General features: G+C 42.7%; 1 protein-coding gene across 3 annotated transcripts in view; it reads right to left on the bottom strand.

The window, feature by feature from the left end:
- VGLL3 (vestigial like family member 3) overlaps positions 1-14692 on the bottom strand; it is a 55309-nt gene that overhangs the window by 18715 nt on the left and 21902 nt on the right. The window contains exon 2 of one of the 3 annotated variants that reach the window (XM_074997778.1): positions 14046-14163. In XM_074997778.1, the coding sequence (XP_074853879.1) occupies positions 14046-14163 (118 nt within the window). Of the gene's footprint in view, positions 1-14045; positions 14302-14692 lie in introns of all 3 variants that reach the window. The other 2 variants (XM_074997769.1, XM_074997761.1) reach the window with 2 other exon arrangements.

Raw genomic sequence — 14692 nt, forward strand, 5'->3', positions numbered from 1 at the left:
CTAGAGCAAGACTCATAAAGAATCCAGCCTTCACTTAGTGACTTCAAGTGGCCGAGAATCCATCACTGCTGCTTTTGAAGAAAGCATTACCTAGGCTAGTGAATGGAGATGTTGGAAACAGAAATTTGCTACTAGTTCTGTATATGGATAATTGCAGGATAACAAATCTTGTTAGATTGATTAACTGGCTTGTGGTAGATCATCCATAATACATCTTACGTTACTTCCCTATACAACTGTTATTACCCTGCAACTTTACTAAAAACGAGATAAGCACCTCAAAAGCTACACTCAAAATAAACCTGTGGTTTTATTTTCTGAGTTCTCCCTCTGTAAAGTTACCAGTAAGAACTTTAATTTGTTACACACCCCGAGTAAACTCTAGATATAAAAGAACTTTAATAAGACAAACCATTTGATTGGAAGTAGATTCAAAAGTATAAAAATAAAAAAAAAATAAAAAAAACAAACAGCCTGGCTACATTCACAACTGGGGTTTAATTTATGCATAAGGAGAATTCCAATATCATTATACCATAAAATTATACTTAAAGATTCCCTCTTTCTAAAGAGCAGTTACTGTTTTTGATGCACTGACCAATACTTCTGATACAATGGCTTTCTAGTCAAAAACCTCATATAAAGCTTATAACAATATTTATATTAAATTGAGAGTGGTTCATTTTTTATGTGGATCCCCAAAGGGACTTGGAATAATAGATGCTTCAAAAACCATTAAACTGCACTCTTCTAACTTTAAACAAAATCAGTCTTAAAAATACAAAACTATAAAATTGCTTTGTCGGCCCCATAAAAACATATTTACGGCCTGATTCAAGGTCCATTAGAACACTTCCGTTGACTTCAGTGGCTTTGAATTCAGCCAGTATTAATAAGCTTTGCTTATTGTGTAAGAAATAACTTCTGTCACTGGTATTTTCTTTGGCAAACACTACATGCACAAAAGCAAAAGCTACCTCCATGCCAAACAACTTTGAATGTTACAGGGTTATTTACCCAAATGGTCATTGTGTCTTTATTTAATAGGGTTGTGGTCCACTTTTAAGTAATCTTCTAAAGTACCTGATATTGGAAAATCATTAAGTGCATCAGAAATATGACTGATCTAAACCTCACAACACCTCTATGACATAGGTATTGTTTTCATTTTACAAATGGGCATACAGAGGCAAAGAATATAAATAACTTTCATGGAGAGCAGGCAACACAACTGGGACCATCTGCCCCACCCGTATATTCTCTCCTATGACTGTTTTCCCCACTCCCAATCCTTCATCCTCATTACTAGATAACACACCCTTATTTTATTCAGTTTATTGCCAGTATTTTGTGGATTCCATCTCTCGGCTTGGGTGTGTATTGAAAATACTATCGCTCTCAGCAGTGCTGGCAGGATCCAAATCTGAACCATCCCATAACATACACACACTCAGCAAATAAATTACTGTTTAACTGCCCCTTGGATAATTCAGGTTACAAACAATGGGCCAAAAACCTTCAATCATTACATCACCAATTTGGCTGAATTCCGGATGGCAAAAAATAGTTTTAATATAATTGATCTATAACTGGTACAGCAGGTCAAATGTTTGGTTGTTGCAATCTAGCTCCCACAGAAGAAGTCCGCCAATGGCAGTAGGTGACTCTTGATGTCAGCCTCTGTTGAATAGCCCAGGGACTGAATGGTCTAGAGAGATTTCTGGTGGACAAGGCTGTCTACCACTAGGGGTGGAAGTGTATCAGTAGAGAAGTCTGCACTTCTGCTGCCCATGTTCTCACTGCTATGCGGATAAACAGGAGGACTATCAAGCCAGCATTCTTATGAGCACTATGTAAGCAAATGACACTACCAACAAAAATGTATATTGTACATTCAATCAGCTTTTAGCTGAGCCACAGTCCAAAATAGCACACATGGGAATGTCAGTTTCCATTGTATTTGAAAGTTGTTCTTTCCTCTCACTTTTGAAAATGAGTGAGCATAACCAATCGTCTTTACAGACACTACAGTATTAGATGCCTTCGAAAGAACCAACATCCTAGGGTGGCATTTTCATGGTGAGATAGTCACTTGGGCATGGAAGATGTTAATTTGACAACAACCAAATGGCCAACCTGACACTGTCCATATGAAAGAAAACAAAATAACCAATCAGCTTACACTGGCTTCCATAAAAAACAAAAAACAAAACCACAAAATATTTGTCAACAGATATACCACAGTTACCACAGTCATTTCCTTTTCTAAACTGGAGAGGGGAGATGGCAAGAGAACGGCAATATCTGAGATACCAGAGTGGTAAACTAATGGAAATTGTTAACTTTTAATGGTGGCCAGCATACAGTGCATTGCATTGAAAACATACCAAGGCTTGTAAAATATGAAAGGACACACTCATTTTGTGGAATCCTCAGCAGAACTTTACTCTTCAGTTACTCCTAACTGAGTGAAACTTTCAGTTATGAAGAATAATAGGGAAAATGCCACTAAACCTAAAAAAACTTCTGCCAATGTAGTCTCTGCCCAAGAGTTCAGAGAATTTGAAGAACCTGTGTTATTCATGTTTCTGAAGGACAAAAATATCTGACACTGGTGTTAGATTAGTTTCAGTTCAAACTAACAAATATTTTCTTATAAACTCATGCAGCATTCAAAAGGTCAAGGGTTGCAGCTTTAGGGAGGATGCTTTCTATTTTGCATCAATAAGAATAAGATTGAATACTTGCTTCAAGTGCAAAAGTCAATCCAACCTTAAGTTCAACTAGTGCCTCTCCCCTGTCTTGAAAGCAGGAGCTCTTCAAATATTTCCTGAATCCAACTGGTATGCTTTATGCAGGATTCAAGAGAGATAAAGCAGGAAAAATAACTGACAAAACACTCTTGCTACTCTCAAATTTTTCTCTACATCTTTCCATAAGGCAATTATAAATACATCGCTTATTTCATTTGCTAGACTTTCAAGTGGTTTGTTGACTAAGAAATTGAATGAAACTCCAAACTACCCTTGCTTATTATTAGTATTAACCTTAATATCTCCAAAATAGCAAAGCAGCAACTTCTTCCACACAAACGAATGTACATTAGCACAACTAGGACACATTAACCTTAACAAAGGAACTGAAGGATTGAAATGTCAGAGTGACTCTATATTTCCCTCTTTCAAACTAGTATATGGAGACATTAGTTTGGGCAAAAATCCATTTATCCCTAATTTATCTTGAGAAACAAATATGCTACCTATTTCTCTGATGGCAAACTTAAGAATCAAAGAACTCTTCTCAGAATTCCACCAGGGCACCTTTACACAAGTTGGTGCGAAGGGACCTGAAGGGTCCCATACCCTCCTGTCCCTCTCCCATCCATGTAATACTTTCAGGGCAGAAGAATCTTTGCCACAGGACTGATTGCTCAGGGTAGTCAAGGTCAAAGGCAGTAATGGATGAGGCATTTTTATACCGGGCTATTGAGTATCTTTGCAAAGGCCCACAGGAGCTGTGGATAGAGTTAAACAGAAAATAGAGTTCTGAGATTTCAAAAAAGTGTCCTATTCTGCACTGTGACAAACTAAGATGTTTCAGATTTTTATGACTGCCAAAAACCCAGACTACAATACTCCATTATACCCTACAGCCCAGTGGTCAGTGCTATCACCTGTGAGGTAGGAGACACAGGATCCATTCGCTGCTCTCTCCGATTTTGAGCCATATTTTAACTCAGTTTTCCACCAGATTTCCTGGTGAATGCCCTGGTCACCAGGATTTTGAGTATTCCAGGACACATGGCTCTGTTTCCCTGTCATAATGAGCCTGAGAAATCTTCCCAATTAAAATTTTGCCAGAACTGACCTTTTTCTGCAGAAAGTTTTGGTAGGTCTGGTTTCAGCAAATTTGCATTTTTCCACACAAGAACCTGGAATATGCCCAACTGGCTCTGGTCACAGAACCAAACAGAAGTGCAAGAGAAGGAGTGAAGGGCATATGATACTATAGATGAAACAGACTCATTCCCACCCAGCATGGAATGTAGGAGGTCTGCATGCAGGTCCCCTGAAGCACTGATCTTTGGGAAGTGGTGTGATCACATATTTAAATGTTTATAGCTGGTTGGGAGGACAAGATGGCTGTTTACAAGGATAAGAACATAGAACATAAGAACATAAGAATGGCCATACTGGGTCAGACCAAAGGTCCATCCAGCCCAGCATCCCATCTGCCGACGGTGGCCAATGCCAGGTGCCCCAGAGAAGGAGAACAGAAGACAATGATCAAGTGATTTATCTCCTGCCATCCATCTCCTGCCCTTGTTCTGAAGGCTAGGGCACCATACTTTATCCCTGGCTAATAGCCATTTATGGACCTAACCTGCAAAAATTTATCAAGCTCTTTTTTAAACCCTAATAGAGTCCTGGCCTTCACAGTCTCCTCGGGCAAGGAGTTCCACAGGTTGACTGTGCGCTGTGTGAAGAAAAATTTCCTTTTATTAGTTTTGAACCTACTACCCATCAATTTCATTTGGTGTCCTCTAGTTCTTGTATTATGGGAAAAGGTAAATAATTTTTCTATATTCACTTTCTCCACACCATGTAATTCTTCTTCATCTTTGTAACTATGGGTTTCATCTTACTCCCATTCAATTCAGTGGAGAAGCTCCCATTAACTTCAATGGTGCAGGACCAAATTCTACTTTCCTACACTTTCTCAACTGTTTTGATGCTCTTTGCTGAACATCCTTCCATTTGTTAATATCTTTCTGGCAAGATGGTCTTTTCATATTATTTTCATTTTCCCAAAGATGTTCACAGATGTCTTCTTTTATCAGCTGTGAATTTCATTAATGTGCTGTTTGTTCATAGAACACTAAAACTGGAAGGGACCTCAAGAGGTCATTGGGTCCAGTTCCCTGCCCTCTTGGCAGGACCAACCACAATCTAGATCATTCCAGACAGATATCTATCCTGCTCTTAAATATCTCCAGTGATAAACCTCCTCTTTAACCTGCTCTTAAATATCTCCAGTGATGGAGATAACCTCCCTAGGTAACTTATTCCAGTGTTTAACCACCCTGACAGTTAGGAAGTTTTTCCTAATATCTAATCTAAACCTCCCTTGCTGCAGTTTAAGCTCATTGCTCCTTGTCCTATCCCCAGAGGCCAAGGAGAACAATTTTTCTCTCTTCTCCTTGTAAACCCTCTTTGAGGCACTGGAAAACTGCTACCATGTCCCCTCTAAGTCTTCCCGTTTCTAAACTAAACAAGCCCAGTTCCCTTAGTCTTCACTCATAGCTCATGTTCTCTAGACCTTTAATCATTCTTGCTACTCTTCTCTGGACCTTTACCAATTTCTCCACATCTTTCTTGAAATGTGGTGCCCAGAACTGGACACAATACTCCAGTTGAGGCCTAATGTGTGCTGAGTAGAGTTGAAGAATGACTTCTTGTGTGTTGCTCACAACACTCTTGTTAATACATCCCAGAATCATCTTTGCTTTTTTGGCAACAGCATCACACTGTTGACTCATATTTAGCTTATTGTTCACTATGGCTACGTCTACACGTGACGCCTACATAGAAATAGCTTATTTCGATGTAGCAACATCGAAATAGGCTATTTCGATGAGTAACGTCTACACGTCCTTCAGGGCTGGCAACGTCGATGTTCAACTTCGACGTTGCGCGGCACCACATCGAAATAGGCGCTGCAAGGGAACATCTACACGCCAAAGTAGCACACATTGAAATAAGGGTGCCAGGCACAGCTGCAGACAGGGTCACAGGGCGGACTCAACAGCAAGCCGCTCCCTTAAAGGGCCCCTCCCAGACACAGTTGCACTAAACAACACAAGATACACAGAGCCTACAACTGGTTGCAGACCCTGTGCCTGCAGCATGGATCCCCAGCTGCCGCAGCAGCAGCCAGAAGCCCTGGGCTAAGGGCTGCTGCCCACGGTGACCATAGAGCCCCGCAGGGGCTCGAGAGAGAGCGTCTCTCAACCCCTCAGCTGATGGCCGCCATGGCGGACCCCGCTATTTCGAAGTTGCGGGACGCGCAACAACTACACGGTCCCTACTTCGACGTTGAACGTCGAAGTAGGGCGCTATTCCTATCCCCTCATGGGGTTAGCGACTTCGACATCTCGCCGCCTAATGTCGAAGTTAACTTCGAAATAGCGCCCGGCGCGTGTAGCTGTGACGGGCGCTATTTTGAAGTTAGTGCCGCTACTTCGAAGTAGCGTGCACTTGTAGACACGGCTTATGACCCCTAAGTCCCTTTCCACAGTACTCTTCCCTAGACAGTCGCTTCCCATTCTACATGTATGAAGCTGATTGTTTCTTCCTAAGTGGAGTGTTTTGCAATTGTCCTTATTAAACTTCATCCTGTTTATCTCAGACAATTTATCCAATTTGTCCAGACCATTCTGAATTATGAGCCTATCCTTCAAAGTAGTTGCAACCTCTCCCAGCTTGGTATCGTCTGCAAACTTAATAAGCATACTCTGTATGCCAATATCTAAATTGTTGATGAAGATATTGAATAGAACTGGTCCCAAAACAGATCCCTGCAGAACCCCACTTGCTATGCCCTTCCAGAGTGACTGTGAACCATTGATAACTACTCTCTGAGAATGGTTATCCAGCCAGTTATGCACCCACCTTACAGTGACCCCATCTAAGTTGTATTTGCTTAGTTTATTGATAAGATCATGCGAGACTGAGTCCAACGCCTTACTGAAGTCTAGATACACCACATCCACCGCCTCTCCCTTATCCACAAGACTTGTTACCTGTCATAAAAGGCTATCAGATTGGTCTGGCATGATTTGTTCTTTACAAACTATGCTGGCTGTTACCTATCACCTTATTTTCATCCAGTTGCTTGCAGACAAATTCCTTAATTATTTGCTCCATTATCTTTCCCGGCACAGAAGTTAAACTGACTGGTCTGTAGTTTCCTGGGATGTTTTTTTTTTCCCCTTTTTATACATGGGCACTATCTTTGCCCTTTTCCAGTCTTCTGGAATCTCTCCCAACTTCCAGAACTTTTCAAAGATGATACCTAAAGGCTCAGAAACCTCCTCTATCAGCTCCTTCAGTATTCAAGGACGCATTTCATCAGGCTTTGGAGACTTGAAGACCTCTAATTTTTCTAAGTAATCTTTAACCTGTTCTTTACGAATTTTATACTCGAAACCTACCCTCTTCCCACGAGCATGCATTATGTTAGGCATTTCTGCATTGGCCTTCCTGGTGAAGACCGAAACAAAGTCATTAAGCACCTCTGCCATTTCCAAGTTTCCTGTTATTGTTTCTCCCTCCTCACTGAGTAGTGGGCTCACCCTGTCCTTGGTCTTCCTCTTGCTTCTAATATATTTATAGAATGACTTCGTGTTACCCTTCATGTCTTTAGCTAATTTGAGCTCATTCTGTGCCTGGGCCTTTCTAATCTTGCTCCTGCATACACGCATTGTTTGCTTATACATATATTTTGTAATTTCTCCTACTTTCCACTTTTTATACAACTCCTTTATGATTTTGAGATCATTCAAGATCTCCTGGCTAAGCCAAGGCCATCTTTTACCATACTTTCTAGCTTTCCTATGCAGTGGTATAGTTTGCTTTTGGGCCCTTAACCATATCCTTTGGCAGTTTTTCAAACTCTCCTCAGTTGTTTTTTTCTCTTTATCTTGCTTCTAATGGGACCTTACCTACCAGCTCTCTGAGTTTACCAAAATTTGCTTTCCTGAAATCCATTGCCTCTATTCCTGAGAGCTTCTATCAGAAGACACCTTCCACATTGGATGGTCTTCCCAGCTTGGACTTCAGTGGGTGAGAACTGCAAGTCACAGGCCCTGCAAAACCACACCAGGGTCTGGGTGGAGACATCCCTGGTCAGGTGATCTGTCTGACTACAGCCACAGGTGGAGGAGACAGAAGCAGTGCTGGCACACATGTGGCTGGTCTTCCTAACCATAGTGGAACCCCTTTGTCAAACTCCCTCTTAAAACTGACCTGTCTGCAGCCCCCTACCCGTTTCACTCCCCTGATCACTCCAACTCTGTCTTTTAAAGCCTGCAAACCTCAGTCAGGCCTCCCTCTCATTAGTCACACAGGGAAAGGCTGATCCTTAGGCTGATCAAAGCCAATAAAGGGCACAAGGGATCAAAAAGCCTCCAACCCTCCCAGGCACACAATTCCAACTGCCACAGCAAATGAAACTGAAATCACCAGCAATCAGAAATCAAAATGTAAACAGTCAGGCAAACTCGACGTGATAGTTTTTTTGTATAAAAGTTCTAGACAATGCAAAAACGGAACTAGCTCCCATCTCAATTCCTCCTCTAAACTCCCTTCTCAAAACTTCCTCCTGTTTGCAATCAACTGTTCACAAGCTCTTCTGGTCACTTACTAGCAGGCTTTACAGGCTCTGGCCTTCCTAACTGGTAGCCCTGCCCCCTGTCTACAGCTCAACCATGATCATTATCAACAACCATGGGCTCAATGCCCATTGGTGTCTTATGCCTCTCTCACTATTTCCTTCCATCTTTCCCTTTCCAATGCGGAGTGCCTTAGTTTCTGTAGACCAGCTCTGTACCAATCTACTATATCATCTACCCATTTTCTTTGGGGTCTGCCTATCCTATTCGAATCCTACATTATGTTGTATTACCAGGTTTAAATTTTTCATTTGTCATCCATTCTGCAAACATGCCTGAATAGCCGTAACTTGCATTGTATAACCTTCTGCAGTAGGTTCTCTTTCGGCTGTATCTTCCAATATAATTCCTCGTTGGTGACCTTCTGCATCCATCCATTTCTTAGGATCTTTCTATAACAGCTTCTCTGAAATGCCAATATTCTTCCCTTCAAACCTTTCATTATCACCCATGTTTCAGAGCCATACAACATGCTGCTGAATACATGCGTTTTCAAGACGCTTAGCTTTGTTCCTAAGTTAATTGCTTTGCTTTTCCACATCTCAATCATCACCTTCAAATTTGCTCTTGCTTTCACTGTTCTAGTCTCTATTTCCTTGTTACAGTCTAGATCATATGTTATGTTGCTCCCCAGATATGTGAACATCTCTACATTCTCTAGTTCAATCCCATCTACACCAATCTTCCTTCCTATGTCCTTATCTCCAAATACCATTGTTTTTGTTTTATTGGTGTTCATAATCAGTCCATACTGCTTCCCTTCCTCTTTTAGCACCTGCACCACTTTCACTAGCTTCTCCTCATCTTCCTCAATGATAACTATATCATCTGCAACCTCAAGTTGTTAATCTTATCCTGTGCACAGATATTCCTTCTACCCCTTCCTCGATCTTGTCCATCACTGTCTCTAGATGTGCGATGAAGATACTTGGCAATATTGCATCTCTCTGTCTCATACCTCTACTCATTCTAACCCAACTTCCCAACTTTCTGCACATTCTCACTGCTGCCTCCACACTGTCACTGATATCCTTCAACAACCATATCAGCCTGCTAACCACTTCCTACAACTCCAACAGAATCCAAGTCACTTTCTGATCTGTTGTGTCAAATGCCTTCTGAAAAGTGATAAAGCAAGTGTAGATGTTCTTTCATTAAGCTTTCTCCACTATCAATCTTAGTGCCAATATCTGTTGCATGGTACTTTTATCTGTCCTGAACTCCGCTTGCTTGTCTACCAGATGTTCTTCTATATGGGATCTTAGTCTGTCAGTATCATCACCAGCACTTTGCCTAGGTGACTCGTTAGGGCAATTGTTCTGTAGTTCTTGCACTCCAATGTACTTCCTTTCTTGTGTATTGACACTAGCATGGATCTGGTCCATTCCTTAGTTGCCTTCTCTTCTTTCCACGTTATATTACATAGTCGGTGTAGTTCCTGAATCATATCTTCTCCACCATATTTAATCATCTCTTCCGTGATCTTTTCTTTTCCAGGGCGCTTGTTGTTCTTTATTTGTATCACTGCTCTTTCTACTTCCTCCTTCGAAACATCAGTCTCATTCTTGACACTCAGAGTACATATCTCTTTCAGTTCTTCAATCAGTCTCTCTGAGATACTCGATTCCAACTGTGTTTTGTATACATTGATGCAATATCTCATCCATCGCTGCACAATCTTCTCCTTGTTCATGAGCACCTCTTCATTCTCGTCTTTGATCGCCATCTGCTTTGGCTGCCACGTCCTATTAATGTTCTTGATCATCTTATAGACCTCCCTGGTCTTACATTAGCTGTAATATCTCTCTATATCTTTACACTGCTCCTCTAACCTTTTTGCCTTATCTTTTCTGGCCACTTCCCTTATCTCATTGCATTTCACCCTATATTGCTGTTCTGTCCTCTAAGAAACATCCCTTCTGATTTTCAAAGCTCTCTTCTCTTGGACCAAATTCAGTGTCTCCTGCATAATCCACTTTTTATGGATCTTCTCTTCTTCTGGGACAGTCTGCTTCATTGCCTCTTCTATCAATGTGGTTATCCCTTCGACTCTCTTATCTCTGTCTTTCTCTGTGGCCATATTCCTAATCTTCTCTTCCAGCGCTGTTCTGTAGGCATTACCTATTACTTCCTTACCTAGCCTCTCCACATCTCTTCTTTTCTTAAACTGTATCTTATACTTTCTCCTGAGTTTCATCTTAATGTTTGCGATCACTAGACTGTGGTCTGAGTCTATATCCACTCTTTGGAAAGTTCAGTACTGCTGTACTGATGTTACCCATCTTCTTCTTATCAAGATCACATCTATCATGTTCTTGGACTTCCCATCATTTGAACACCATGTCCACATCCTACAGTCCTTTTGTTGGAATCTCATGTTGCAGATCATGATCTTGTGCTTCATAGAAAACTCTGCTAGTTTCTTGTCTTGTTCATTTCTTTCTCCTTATCCAAACCTTCCCATGACTCTCTCCCAACCTTCATTATCTGTATCGACCTTTGTGTTCCAATCTCCTCCAATGATCAACACATCTTTCTTTGGTATCTTCACCAGTGTCTTTGTCAAGTCTTTATGGAATAGCTCAATCTCTTCCTCCGTACTGTCTGATGTGGGTGCAAACACCTGAATGACTGAGATGTTGAACAGTTTTGCCTTGGCTCTTGCTATCATCATTCTTGCACTCATCTGTTTGTATCCTAATAATGTTCCTCTACCTCTTTTGCTAAGAAGAGCCATGTCTACACTTGCTGGCTACTTCGAAGTAGCCGCGCCAGCTTCAAAATAGCGCCCGCCACGTCTACACGTGGCAAGCGCTATTTCGAAGTTGAAATCGACGTAAGGCGGCGAGACATCGAAGTCTCTATCCCCATCAGGAGATGGGAATAGCGCCCTACTTCGAACGTTGAACGTGGAAGTAGGGCATGTGTAGGCGATCCGCGTCCCGCAACATCGAAATAGTGGGGTCTGCCATGGCAGCCATCAGCTGAGGGATTGAGAGACGCTCTCTCCAGCCCCTGCAGGGCTCTATGGTCATTGTGTGCAGCAGCCCTTAGCCCAGGGCTTCTGGCTGCCGCTGCTGCAGCTGGGGATCCATGCTGCATGCACAGGGTCTGCAACCAGTTGTCAGCTCTGTGGATCTTGTGCTCTTTAGTGCAAGTGTGTCTGGGAGGGGCCCTTTAAGGCAGCGGCTAGCTGTTGCCCGGGAAGTGCTAGTCCACCCTGTGACTCTGTCTGCAGCTGTTCCTGGCACCCTTATTTTGATGTGGGCCGCTTTGGCATGTAGACACTCCCCTGCAGCGCCTACTTCGATGTGGTGCTGCCCAACGTCAATGTTGAACGTCAACGGCACCAGCCCTGAAGGACGTGTAGACGCTGTTAATCGAAATAGCTTATTTCGATGTCGCTACATCAAAATAAGCTATTTTGATGTAGCATACACGTGTACATGTAGCTAAGGAATCCAACTCCTGCCTCATGCTGGCTACGTCTACACTAGCATGCTACGTCAAAGTAGCCTATTTCGAAGTAAGAACATCGACATAGGCTACATCGACTCATATCATCTACACATCTGCCAGGGCTGGTACCATCGACGTTCAACATTGAAGTAGCGATGGGGAACATCGAAAGGAGATGCCCCAGAAGGAAATGCAGAGTGTCCACACACACTCGTGCTCTCCATCGAAATAAGGGGCCAGCAAAGCCTGCAGACAGGATCACAGGCTAGACTAGCCCTTCTGGGGCAACAGCAAGCTGCTCTTAAAGGGTCCTTCCCAGACACACTTGGCTTGCACAGCATGAGGTCCACAGAGCTGACAACCAGTTGCAGACCCCCTGCACATAGCATGGACCCCCAGCTGCAGCAGCAGAAGCAGCCAGAAGCCCTGGGCTAAGGGGCTGCTGCACACAGCAACCACAGAGTGCCGCAGGGGCTGGGCAGAGCGTCTCTCAACTCCTCAGCTGATGGCCGCCATGGAGGACCCCACTATTTCGATGTAGTAGGACGCGGATCATCTACACACACTGTACTTCGCCGTTGAACGTTGAAGTAGGGCGCTATTTCCATCTTCGGATAGGAATAGCGATTTCGACGTCTTGCTCCCTTTTGTCGATTTCAACGTCGAAATAGCACACGGCGCATGTAGAGGCGACACGTGCTATTTCAATGTTGTGCCAGCTACTTCAAAGTAGCCAACTAGTGTAGACACACCAGCTTTGTTTTATTTCTTGACCAAATGACTTAGCAACTGCATATCTCTCCCAATGCCATCCAGTGCATCTCTGCCAGTCCAAATATATCTCATTGGTATCTCTCCATCTCCTTCGGAAGTGGCTCTAATTTTCCAGTCACCCACAGTGTTCTGACATTCCACGTTCCAACTGATAGCATATGTGTTAGTTGTAATTTTATTTTGGTAGCCAACTTATTGACACAACCCCTATCACTCGATTGGTATCAGGGACCTTGTTTATCCAGGTGACATCTGAGCTGGCACCTTTTATCAGTTAGTCATACTGGCGTCAGATTTCATTCGTATTGTTGTTTCACCATCAGTGCACCATCACTCATCTGAACAACACTCCTCCTTCATCCAGGCTTCAGACTAGCACGGAACCCCTAGAGGCTTCATGACAGAGTTTTGTGCCTTCTCCCAGACTGTTAGTTATGATGTCAAACCTGATCATGCCCAACACACAGTGCTGTGGTATCTCACTCACCCCACTTGATATTCTACCATTTCTCACCACCCTTGGCTCAAAACCCTTCTGCCAATTTCAATCCACATCAGAAGATGATTTCAATTATGTTTGAGTGAGGTTGTGAGAAGCACTGTATAAAATGCTTTGTTTACCAAAATCCAAATACGTTATACCTACTACTCTGTTTTCATCCACTTATTTTGTGATCCTATCAAAACACACAATCTACTTTGACTGGCAAGATCTGTTCTTGATAAGACTCACACTGCTTATTTGTTCATCCTTCTAGGGACACATACTTTATGTACTTATTTGGCCCACATCACTACAATATCAATCTCCAGTGTATATATGATTACAACTCTGCAGCATGGAAGCACTGGACTATTATACCCAACTTACAGATGGGGAATTGAGACACAGGAAGACCCAAAGACCCTGCCCAGGGTCGTACAGGAATAGTGTGGCAGAGTAGGAATTTCACCTGTGCTGTGTGAGTCCCTGGCTAGTACCCTTGATCCTTTATGACCAAAGTTTTCAAGCTTTGAGGCTTAAAGTTATGACTGAGATCTCACAGCAGTTCCTTGCAAAGCCACATTGGCTCCTTCCTGTTCCTTACCATGTTCAGCTCCCCCACTGAATGCCAGGAGGAAGTTGAAAAGCCTGTATCCTCCATATCTTTAATTCTTGCTTCCTACTCATCAGTTCCAGACATTTACCTCCTCCCCTGCCCCCCAAGAAATTCCTTGCTCCTTCCACATATTCTGGAGCCAGGGCATATTTCCACTGAGACTAAATCAGCAAGATTCCAGTCAAAAAGCCGTATTTAGTAACAAAATAGATAGACTGAGCAAGCTAGACATCATAAAGTCAAACTAGAGTTACTCTTACCTCTCCACAGTGGACTTAGCCCTGCCTTGCTTTTTGAAAGGGCAGTTTCTGGGCTGAAGCTGCTGACTTGGCTCAAAGCTCTTGAGAAGTGTTCATCCACTACTGACCCAATGTCTCCCTGGAAGTAAGTGAAAAGGACACAGCGAGAGTTAAGGTATTCCATCTCAGCGGGCTGATCTTTCTCATCTTCCTCCTGCTTGCTGGGAAGGGTCACCTCCAGGGACTCTTGCATCTTGTTGTAAACAGCTAACTTCTTCTGGGATTAAAAACAAAACAAAACAAGAAGATGCATCACTAGTGGCAGTTCATGGAAGTGCAACACCCAGTTTCCTTAACAGAAATTGTATCTATTTAATATACAGCTTACATAATGTCTGAAGATATAGGGAAAAAAAACACTTTGTTCCCATTTTTCTTGGAAAACTTTTAAAATTTTTCAATCTGCCCCATGTCAGGCCGTGTCTACACTAGCCCCAAACTTCAAAATTGCCATGTAAATGGCCATTTCGAAGTTTACTAATGAAGCGCTGAAATACATATTCAGCGCCTCATTAGCATGCGGGTGGCCGCAGCACTTTGAAATTGACGTGGCTCGCCGCCGCGCGGCTCGTCCCAGTGGAGCTCCTTTTCGAAAGGACCCCTCCCTA

Source organism: Carettochelys insculpta, chromosome 1, assembly GCF_033958435.1.
Source record: "Carettochelys insculpta isolate YL-2023 chromosome 1, ASM3395843v1, whole genome shotgun sequence".
NCBI lineage: Eukaryota > Metazoa > Chordata > Testudines > Carettochelyidae > Carettochelys > Carettochelys insculpta.